The sequence below is a fragment of the Sander lucioperca genome, chromosome 6 (assembly GCF_008315115.2).
Source record: "Sander lucioperca isolate FBNREF2018 chromosome 6, SLUC_FBN_1.2, whole genome shotgun sequence".
In the NCBI taxonomy this organism is placed as follows: domain Eukaryota; kingdom Metazoa; phylum Chordata; class Actinopteri; order Perciformes; family Percidae; genus Sander; species Sander lucioperca.
Genome location: NC_050178.1, coordinates 41,876,538 through 41,887,124, shown reverse-complemented (window position 1 = coordinate 41,887,124; position 10,587 = coordinate 41,876,538). Strand labels below are relative to the sequence as shown.

Here is a 10,587-nt window from a genome sequence, read left to right as displayed (position 1 = left end):
TCAATCAAATGGATTGCGCCAGATAAAACTAACAGCAATTAAAGGGAGATTTATTTAGAGTGATGAGTGACAGTTGGTGAAACATGAGGCCGAATGATGGCCACTCTCCCTCTGGTTTTCCTATTTTACTTTCTTTTCTTTTTTTCACAACCGTGCGTCCTTTAAGGCTTCTCCCTTTATTTGAAAGAAAACTGCTGGCAAAGCTTATGAAGGGTTTTGAAAAAGAGATATCCACTTTTAAGAAAAAATGACACTGACCCTTTCACTGTGGCTGACAACATAAGAATTACAAACTGCCATTCAGTAGATTGTTGTGGATAAAATGGCTGAAAGAGCTAAAGTGGCAGATCTCTTTTTATTGATATGTAATGACAAGTAGCTTTACGCGTTTGATTCCACTATTGTTTGGGCTACTTACATACAGACTGCACTATATCAGCCTGGATAAAGGCTGTGATCATGTTGCATTGCCACTGAATTTCTTCACATATCAGAAATCAAAGCCAGGCATTTCAACTGTGTGTGCTTCTTCAGTGAGAGGATGTAAGATATCTCCATTGGGAGGAAATCTTGGTCAGTTTTGTCAGTTGACCCCAAAAAGAATGGACTCAATCAATTATTCAGTATAATGATGAATGATGATATGGGTTATCGGTATCAGATGTATTTCACTATCTGTATTGAGGGTGAAAAGTCTGATTCACTTCCTCATGGTTATAAATCAAGGATATAAACAACATGGTGGGTTAAATAAGAAACCTACTGTACGTGATAATTCTTCTGGCCTTACTGTTCATAGAGATTATTGGCAATTACTTTCACTATTACGTGCATTTCTAGATACACTTTCTACATATGTAGCAATATTTTTGGCCACTTGGGGCAGCACAACAAGCTGTAATCACAAAATTGATATGTTACAGGTTTTCAGGTCTTATATCCTGGGCATAGGACGATGGTGGAAAGCCATCCTACTCTGCCACCTACACTGAGAAATGGTTACTGTATTACTGCATTTCATAATAAAAGACAAAGATATAAGACTGCACTCGAATCACATTTTATTTGCAAAATAAAGTTCTAGCCTATTGTATTGCAACAGCAATTTCACTGAGGATTCATACAGTTTATCTTATCTCGTATCTTAGCTTAGCAAAATAAACCTTTGGAGCTTAAAGGCACAATCCATTACAAAAATGGTTGGTAGCTACGTTACATACCAATATTAAACTATTCTGAAACCAAGCAAGCCAGTTGTGTTTTTTTTATATTGTCAACAGCTGCTTTCTCTCTGTTTTCCTTCTCATACCTGTCTTTCTTTTCTACTTTTACACCTTGATTTGACTTGTTTTTGCCATGATTGATTCAACGTTCACCTGAAGTCCTCAGCTTTAGCCCAGGCCCAATGACATTTGGACGTAAAAAGTTTGGAGGCAAAAGTGTTTTTGTCCACCCTACAGCAGGAGTGGACTAAACCATGTGCGTCTTTCAAAGGGGGACAGGCACAATTTTTGTTTCAGATCCAATAAATAGTCAGTCAAACCATTTATGCCACAACAATAGTTTATGCTGATAACGGAACATTTCAGACTTGCAGTTAAAAACTAACTTTTGTCTCCCCTTACAACTTCTTGCTGAGTGAACCAAAGAGTAAAAACCAAAGCAATGAGCTGAAAGATGATAAAACTCTCATTAGAGAATACAATTCTCAATAGGTTCCTCACTACAAGCAACTTCTTTTACCTATTTTGTCCACTGTTAATATGAAAATATTGATAAGTGCAGCTTTAAACAAAGAACACCTAATAGTTTTACGGTCACAGGATTTTGTAAAAACAAGAAATTGTAGCGCAGATGTTTATAGTAGGAATCCCATAGTATTAGCCCATGGCTGCATGGGACTGAATGCCATTGCAGGAGACTTTAAAAGGATCTGAGGGGGAAAAAAGTACCAAAAACACTTTCATTTAGGTGACACCTATTACACACCACTATTTGAAAAGTGTCCTGTGTGGTCTCACACCTTTCTGTACTGTACGTTTAAGTGCAGCAGTGCTTCACGATGTCTCACACTATATAAAGGCTCTGGCTGAAGAATACAGCATGTGGGCTTTTTTCAAATATAATAAAGATGACTTTTGATGCTTTTATTCATTTTATTTGATGTATAAAAACCTCTTGTGGGTCAGTTTCACTAATGCACATCACTTATTTTGTATCCTTCCCCCTTCTTCCATTGATCCGTAGAAGACAATTCACTACATAGCATATTGCAAAATCCTTGCATCATTTCGTCATCATCAAAATACTACAGAACGTTTATTACAGTGAGAGGATGCATTAGGCAGTTACAGTAGTTAGGTTATTATAAATCGTGTCTTCTCTTTTTTTTAACCATATGATTCCAAAAAATATTCCTGCGAATTCCCACTTGATCTCTGCTCTTTAAAACAACATATATACCGAGATTATGTGCACACACTTAAGCAAAGGAATGGCAGGTGCCCATAGGCTGGTGGCGCATTACTGTGCTGCGATGGGTGTTTTCACGCGTCACCAGTGGGCGCTTCTTCCTGCGTACAAAGAGAGCAGAGCCCGGGGATGCGCACAATGTGAGTCTCCGCTCAGAGGCACCGCTGTCCTCTCTCTGCTTCTTGGCAACATCTTGTGGAGTGTAATACGAGGAGGTCGAGGAGCATCCCGGCGCAGTATCATCCTCAGCCAGACAAAAACTCACTGATTGTGGAATTTACCGCGGTAGAAGCAACTGTTCAGTCCCGTCCTCAAGCACCGAGAGACGCACTTATAGACGGAGCAGAATTAAGAGCAGAGCGCAAACACTGCTGGAGCAGAGAGCAGCAATCTCTTCTTTGGCTTCTGAGAGAGACAAGAGTTTCTATGACAAATGTAAGCCGCTCATCAGAGCCACAGATAAGACATCTAACGGACGCTGGAATTACAATCAAAGCAGTTTAATGAAGAGGAAAACAATGCATCCTAGATCAAGTAAGTAGCCTATCCGGCCAGAAATAATCAGTGGCATGTTTGCATTTGTTTTCCCTGCCTTTGCATTTAAATATGTAAAGAACGGTGTGCTGCTAAGTTTGCTACCTTTGCTCTGCAGAAGAAAAAAAAAACAGTAGCAAATCCAAGTTAATTTGAATTAGAGCAAAATAAAATAACCTCAAAAAAGCCATATCCCTGTGGCGAGATGTCTTCATCTAATATCGGAGATAAGGGCAGTGAGACAGAGTGTGCATGCCGATCGTGGTCACGCATGATGCTGATGATTGCGTTTCTAGACGAGTCTCAAACGGTTTGCATGGTCCTACTGGGATTTCTACTGTAAAAAGGCTCATTTCCCTCATCTAGGACCAAGTCCATATGGTGCTGCTCTGCTCAGTCACACAGAGAAACAGCATCAGGACCGCCCCCCTGGTGAAAAGCTCTCTCTCCAACTTGTTTAAGGCAATTATTTTAGTCTCTGCAGAGAAAAAGAGTTTGAGCTCGTGGATTTTTTTTTTTTTATTGTGATTTTATGTCATTTAACACCATAACATTCTAATATTTGTAAAGAATATTTCTAAAAAATCTCACAGGATTATGATAGTTGCAGTTTAGGAATGTAAGGCCTATTAAATTAATTATTGCACCAGCTCAGCTTCAATATCATTTTTGTGGGAAAGCAAATATTTGGCCACCAGTGGTCTGCACTCAAGTGTCCTTTTTTTTCACCAAACTGCAAAAAGGACAGGCCCAAGGGACATTTTGCACGTTGTAGAACAATAAAGTTTATCTCATCTTATCTTATCTTAACAGTGAGAGAAAAATGCTCAGCCTTCTCCATCTTCAAAGTCTGCTACTATCCTGCAGGGATTGTAATCGTTCTCCCCTCTACTCATGTTTATTTATAGATCCTTTGCACATATTTTGAGCAGTGGCCAAATGAGAGGTGAAACATGTCTTTGAAGCCATGCAGTGAATTATTCTATGCATGAGTTTGTAGCACCATTTGCTTTGCAGAAACCCTCTTTTGATTGAACCACAGTGGCAATGATATTGTACAGCCAGTTTCTTTTCCGGAAAGGCTGAGGAATTGATTGAATAGCAAAAAAAAAAGGCTGCCTGAGTGTCTCCTGCTTCTCATCCTTGACCTCCAGTCATGTGTTTGTGGCTGTATCTAGGATGAGGATCTGGGGATGTGCCTGGCTGATGATGGGGTTGAGAAATGGATCGCTGCTCCCCTCTCTTTTAAGTGCACTTACTCTCCTGCCCCTGCGTTAGGCAGCAGCTGAGGGATGCAGCCGTGTTTAACGTAGGAGAGAGTCACTGGGGGCGTCCTGCTGTCTTCCAGGGATTCAGTGATTTTTCGCATGAAAACACACAGCTGTATAACATCTGCAGAGTGTCCTGCCCAGATGTTTCTAAAGGGTAAACAGATATTTAATATGTTATACGTGAATGTAAAATTACAGTTTTATGTATTTTGTGTGAAAACTCTCATATTGATCATAACGTGCTATAATGTCCCTGCTCTACTTTTGAGTAACATTTCACAAGCAGACATATTTATTCACATGACATGGAGCTCCCTCATCTATTTATTGCTACATGTATATGCTTTTCCCCAGCATTCATAAGTGACATAGTCACAGTTCTTACACAGAACAGTCTTATTCATGTATGCGTCAGTTAAATGTGTGAAGTGGCTACTCTTTTTTTTTTCTTTTTTAGCCTGCAAGGCTGTTTGAAATGAAATGTAAGGAAACATCCCAGGAGATAATATGCATTCAAGCAATACTTTCATGCATGTTAATATAACAGCTGTTGAGATTGGGTTGTTGGGTGTGATTACATGAGATGCCTTTCTATTTGAATCCTTAATACATAATTTGCCATGGGAAGCATCACTCACTCCTCTAAGATAATGCAGAGTTATGATGTAATCAATACCGAACAATTACTCCTACTTTGCTTCTTCTTCTCGTTTTACAAGCCATGAAATACAGACATTAAGCTCTGCCTTTATTTGTTAATCACTTCACTTATTTTATTTTGTATCCTCCTTGGCTCATGTGAAATAGACTTTTGCAGGTCGTCAGTTAGTCAGAGTAAATTAGGAGGCATCAGTGCTTAGTTGATTGTGAATTCATTGGCGAAAACACAGAGCAGCTGTGCATTCAGATTGAGTCCGTCCCTGGTGGCGGATCCTTGTCTCCCAGGTTCTCTTGCTGAGTGATTTAATGCAGATGGTAGCAGATAGTCATAAAGACAATAAGTGGAATGAGTGCATCATACACTGTGGAGAATGCATACCCATTGTGCCACTGGTGTTCAATTTGGACACAGTGAGTTTTTGTTTTTGCATGTATATCTCCATCTCCCAGCTCTGTGTACCCCTTGTGATGTGACTACAGACCTTGAGCGTTCACACCCCTATGATAGAAACTCTCCTTTCCTCCCTCCCTTATTGGATTCTTGTGCAATTATGCAGTCTTCGGGGATGGGGGTGGATGCCTTTAACCACCTTTCCTATCAATTAATGTGCCAAACAACAGCCCCACTAACCAAGAAGTCATCTAATTTACTCTGGAATGCATTTAGCCAATGACTTCTATTAGGTTTAACTTCTGTGGAGGTGAAAGTGTGATGCCTCATTACATTTGGAAGAGCAATCTTGTGCTCATCATTTCAATTGCGAAAGACGAAGAAAGAAAATGCCATCTCACCTTCATCTCCACAAAAGGAGAGAAAGACTTGTTTTCCGTTCAGTTATTTTTTTCTTTTGGATTTTCTAAAGCTTCAGCATATGCAGCTGCTTAATGTTTTACACTGGTGCAGCTCTTTGAAGGTCAGAAGTGATACAATTCTTTCTTCAATTTTTAGCTGCTCTGAAATGGCTTTTGGAGCATCGTGAGAAACTTAAGCTCTCCATAGAGAGCCACTGAAAAGCCGCCTGCTGGAAATGAAATTCTTCAAGGCAGGGTGACACACCCTTCATACACAATGGCTCAAAAACTGGCATGTATTGGGCCTTTTAATAAACCCATAATTCAGACACAAATCAACTAAGAAGAAAAACGTTCAAAAATGAAAATGTCACTGCAGGTTTTACAGACTGCAATATGAAGCTGTGCTCTGGGGCAAACATCCATCATATCAGCAGAGACACTGTGCCATGAACTGTGTAACACAGAACTTGCAAAGAACGACTTTTCGAAGAGATTTTCCTCTCAGGATCTTGAGGCTCTTAGGACTAATGGGTTGGGATGACGAGTTTGAATCCTCCAGAAAGCGGATGGCGGTTAATACTGGACTCAAACTGAAAAATGCAGCACACAGTTTTTTTTCTCTACAGTAGAATCTCAAACCGTGTAATCCAATGCGATGGGTTTTTAGAGTGGCCAAACGCCTCCTAAATTTTGAAAGACATCAGGAAATCCACTCTGAATCTCACTGTGCCTGCAATTACTCTGGATGAGGACTGCCACTGGAATTACTGGCACCAGGACAATCAAGTTAAGCCAACATTAGCCAGTAAATTGTGATCAGGCAAATGGGATGATTTGCCCCCCCCCTTCTATTTTGTCTGCTCAGCACCACGGTATTTGCATGCTTCATACTCCTCCACAGGATTACGTAGTCATGGTTTTCATGTCAAACTCCAGCCACAATCCTACAGTTACAAGTTGGTGAAACAAGTGAGTGGTTAGTATGTTTTAAGAATTCCAAAGATAGCCCTGGGTTAATCCACATAACAGGGTCGTGTTGTAAGGATGAGGGGTTGGCTTGAATTCTTAATCCTGAGAGGCGTATCAGTTTCCACTTACTGTGATGTAGGTCAGGGCTTGAGCAAAGCCCCTCCAGTCCCACTGATACCACAATTACAGTCTTAGGGCTCTTCGCTCCACCTCCTCATAAGAAAAATTTGTGGTCATTGGTCACTGGTTAGATGGGATATCTGATGCAGCAGTTTATGGATGATCAGCCTTTGAGTGAATCTTCTATCACACTATAATTGTATATGTATAATGTATTTACTAATTTATTTGCAGCATTGCCAGCAATGGCCTAATACAACCAGAGATATTAAAGGGGTGCTCCAGCTATTAAGTATCATGTTTCCACAATGTTTGGGAACCCAGAACAGTCAGATTAAAAAGGAATGGTCAAAATCAGTGCGTCAGAGACTGAGATATCCTCACTTTCATCATACTCGTATGGGTCAAGCTCTAAAACCACTGGATCCTACATTTTCCATAATGAAACCATAAGCATATTTTCTACTCCACACGAGCAGCATGCAACACAGGCTTTTTGTTTTAAGCAGTGTTGGGGAAGTTACTGTCCTAATTATTTACTTATTACTCATTGAAAAAGTAATTACATCACCTTACCAATTATTCAACAGCAAAAGTATTTAGTTACTTTAATTGTTACATTACTTTTATTCACTCAGCACAGCTCCTTTAAAGTGCTCATATTATGCCTTTGGCTTTTCCCCTTTCCTTTATTGTGTTATATATCTTTTTGTGTACGTTGTAGGTTTGTAAAGTGAAAAAGCCCAAAGTCCACCCCAAAGGGACTTACCATCTCCAACAGAAAACACTGTTCACAAACTGCTCCAAACAGCTCTATTGTAGTCCAGATGCAGCAATGTGCAGTACAATAAAAATATGGTGTTTTTTTTTTTGTTTTTTTATTAAACCACATAAACCTATTCTGGTACAACCTCTAAATACAATTATGAACCTCAAAATGAGCGTACTTTAACAACTCCAAAGCCAGCACATGCACAGATAAATGAAGCAGTTTAGTCCTATTGGGACAAAAGCAATGACAAATTAATTAGATCTAGCACATATTTGTTTTAATTTATTTGAAGACAATCAAAGTAGCTTAATATCACCTGTTTTGGAATTGATGTTCCATTTATTTGCCGTGCCTCTGCTGCCTTACCTGGGTGACAAAGTCGATGTAAGGAGATTGCACTTTACAGAATCAACAATTTTATCCATGATTTTTCCATCTGTGGTGTTAAATTCAAAATTCTCCTGGTTAAACAGCAAACAAGCCCACCCCCACACTGTTAAAGGAACAGCTCTACTGAGATTAGTAAGCAATTAATTAGCGAATTTTAAAATGTAGCCCCTTACACTACTTTTTACATTATAAAAGTAATCACACTGTTGTAATGCATTACTCAGGTAAGCAGTACTGCCCAACACTGGATTCTCCTGATGCAAACATTGCTTATGAGTCATTGTCTCAGACAGAAGACATGCAACTGTTTTCACAGGCTTAGAAGTAAACTAAGCTTGATATGTTAAATTGTTGTGCCCTTTTAAAGGGATAAATACCTTGGTAGAAAAAAAGGCATAGGTTGACAATTACAGTCATATCTTAACGACAGTCAAAGCTAAAAGCTGACAATGAAATGTACCATTTGTGATGTTTTAGTAAGTAGCCTTCGTGTATTTTCTGTTGAACTAAGGGAATGATGTGTGTGTATAAAAATGAAAACAGTCAGCTTGCTTATATTCAGTCAGCTACCAAACCCTTTGTTAAAGTATGAAGTAGCATTTTGTGGATTGCTGGTACACAGTCTGCCAGCTCCTATTGATAGTCAAATTGGAAGAGAGAAGTATCTTTTGAGGTCAATCATTTCCTTCCTCACTTATGATGAAAACATACCCATTTAGCAGTTTCTTCTGTGCCACCTGGAAATTTTGTATTCTCAGGTTTCTCTGCTGCATTCCCCCCCAACAATCCCTTATTTTACTTCCTCAAGATTCACTTTCTCTTCACTTACTGTACATAATCTCCCAAATAATAAGAACCAATTATGTAGCTTAGCAGGGCTATAATCATGTTTTTTGCTGATGAATGCTTGTCGTATTTGGATCAAAATGTCATATTTTAATCACATCCATAATTACTTCTCCCTTCAGATTAAAATTATTGTATTCAAGGGAGAGCATTCCATTCACACGAAATTGGATGAGAGTCTTAATAGCCCTCAGCAACTAAAGATGATGTTACCATGGAAACAAATTGTTCTGCTATCAATCACTGGATGCCTTGCAGGTAAGATATTTTAAATTTGAGTCTCACTGCACTTGTTTATGCCATGACAAATTCTCTCATACATTTGTGTTTATTAATGCATATTCATTACATGATAATGTTACTGTTGTGCTTTTTTGTGTGTTACTCTACAATCTCACACATGAATCTGTAAAGTTAGAGGTTATTAATAGCATTTCACTCTTAGAAAGCAGCGTTTGTATGAAATATGGAGTTTCATCCATTAGTGAGAAAGAGACAGAATCGGAACAGTTGTAAATAACCTCAGAAAAAAATCTCTTCTTCTCCACCCAAAAGGTTACACTGATTAAGTTGCAGTCATTACATACAGCGTTCCAGCATGATGTCCTTCACTGCTCCCTAGAGCGGTGTCCTGCTGCACATTTACATTACACTGTCAGGCACGACTGGGAGTCCGATCCCATTCCTGTTTATGGCCTGTCCAGATCATTATCAGGATCCATGCAATGAATCCAGCCCCGCATTTTAGCACAATCTACTTGTCGCCATGCCTTATTCTGCCCTTGTGTGGCCATCTGGGATTTGAGCAGGAGAAGCACAGACACTCTACCAGAATGTCAACCCTTGTTCAAATGACATTGTAAATCCCAATGAATGTTATTCAAATTGGCTCATTGGTAATTCATGCCCAGTACTCTAGGGACCCAGATCCAAGCAGTCTCACCTTCCTAGCGGCCAAGTGTTTTTAACAAGGCCTTGGTTGCTGCCTATAGGTGCTAGTTCTTATTCAGTGTTGTGATGGAAACCCTTCAAAATCACTACAGATGATAATAATCATTGTGACAGCTGAAGGGATATCTTGCCTGGCTTTACATTCAGGAAACTCACAAAATACTCTGACACCTTAGATGTTAGCCTGCGCGGCATCATATTCAAATTCACTTAAGGGAGAGCTTGTTAAACCAAACTGTAAGGTGAGTGAATTTGATGTTATGCTAGTTGTTTGATCATTTATGAATAGATTGTTCTACAACAAAGGTTTTTAAATTTGACAGTTTCAGATGTATCCAAGATGTAACTTTTTTTTAGCTCTACCTTGGTTCAAAGCTAATTCCAACTTGTCCATATTTCTGAACAACCATCACTGATTCGTTGGCATGTCTTGTTTCTCAAGTGTAATATGTATTCATTCCTTGACACATTATTACAGGTTAAAACCACGTGTAGAACTGCTAGCCACACGCTGCAATATGTTAGTAGTAGGATATTAATTAGGCCTACTCTGGCCCGTCTGTTGACTCTGCTTTCATTTAGTACCAGATTGTGTTCCACATCCTTTCCTTTTAAGCTGCTGGCAGATGAGTGCATCCGTATGGCCTCAATTAACCGATGCATGCGAAGTATATGACATACAGTAGATGTTCTGAAAATAACTCAATCTGCTTTATTTATCAACCCTGTCACTTACAGGGAATCATTCATTATTGAGGAAATATATGAAAACTGTATTTCTAGATCAGTAGTCATCTATTGTAGACT

At 39.2% G+C, this 10,587-nt stretch overlaps 1 protein-coding gene across 2 annotated transcripts in view; it reads left to right on the top strand.

Moving 5' to 3' along the window:
- Nucleotides 1-2,590: 2,590 nt before the first annotated feature.
- The window catches only part of cntn3b (contactin 3b), a 50,383-nt gene continuing 42,386 nt past the window's right edge, over nt 2,591-10,587 (top strand). Inside the window, exons 1-2 of one of the 2 annotated variants that reach the window (XM_031280512.2) lie at nt 2,591-3,006; nt 8,952-9,087. In XM_031280512.2, coding sequence (XP_031136372.1) covers nt 9,033-9,087 — 55 coding nt within the window. In that variant the 5' untranslated portion in view covers nt 2,591-3,006; nt 8,952-9,032. Of the gene's footprint in view, nt 3,007-8,951; nt 9,088-10,587 lie in introns of those variants that run through there. The other variant, XM_031280511.2, reaches the window with a different exon arrangement.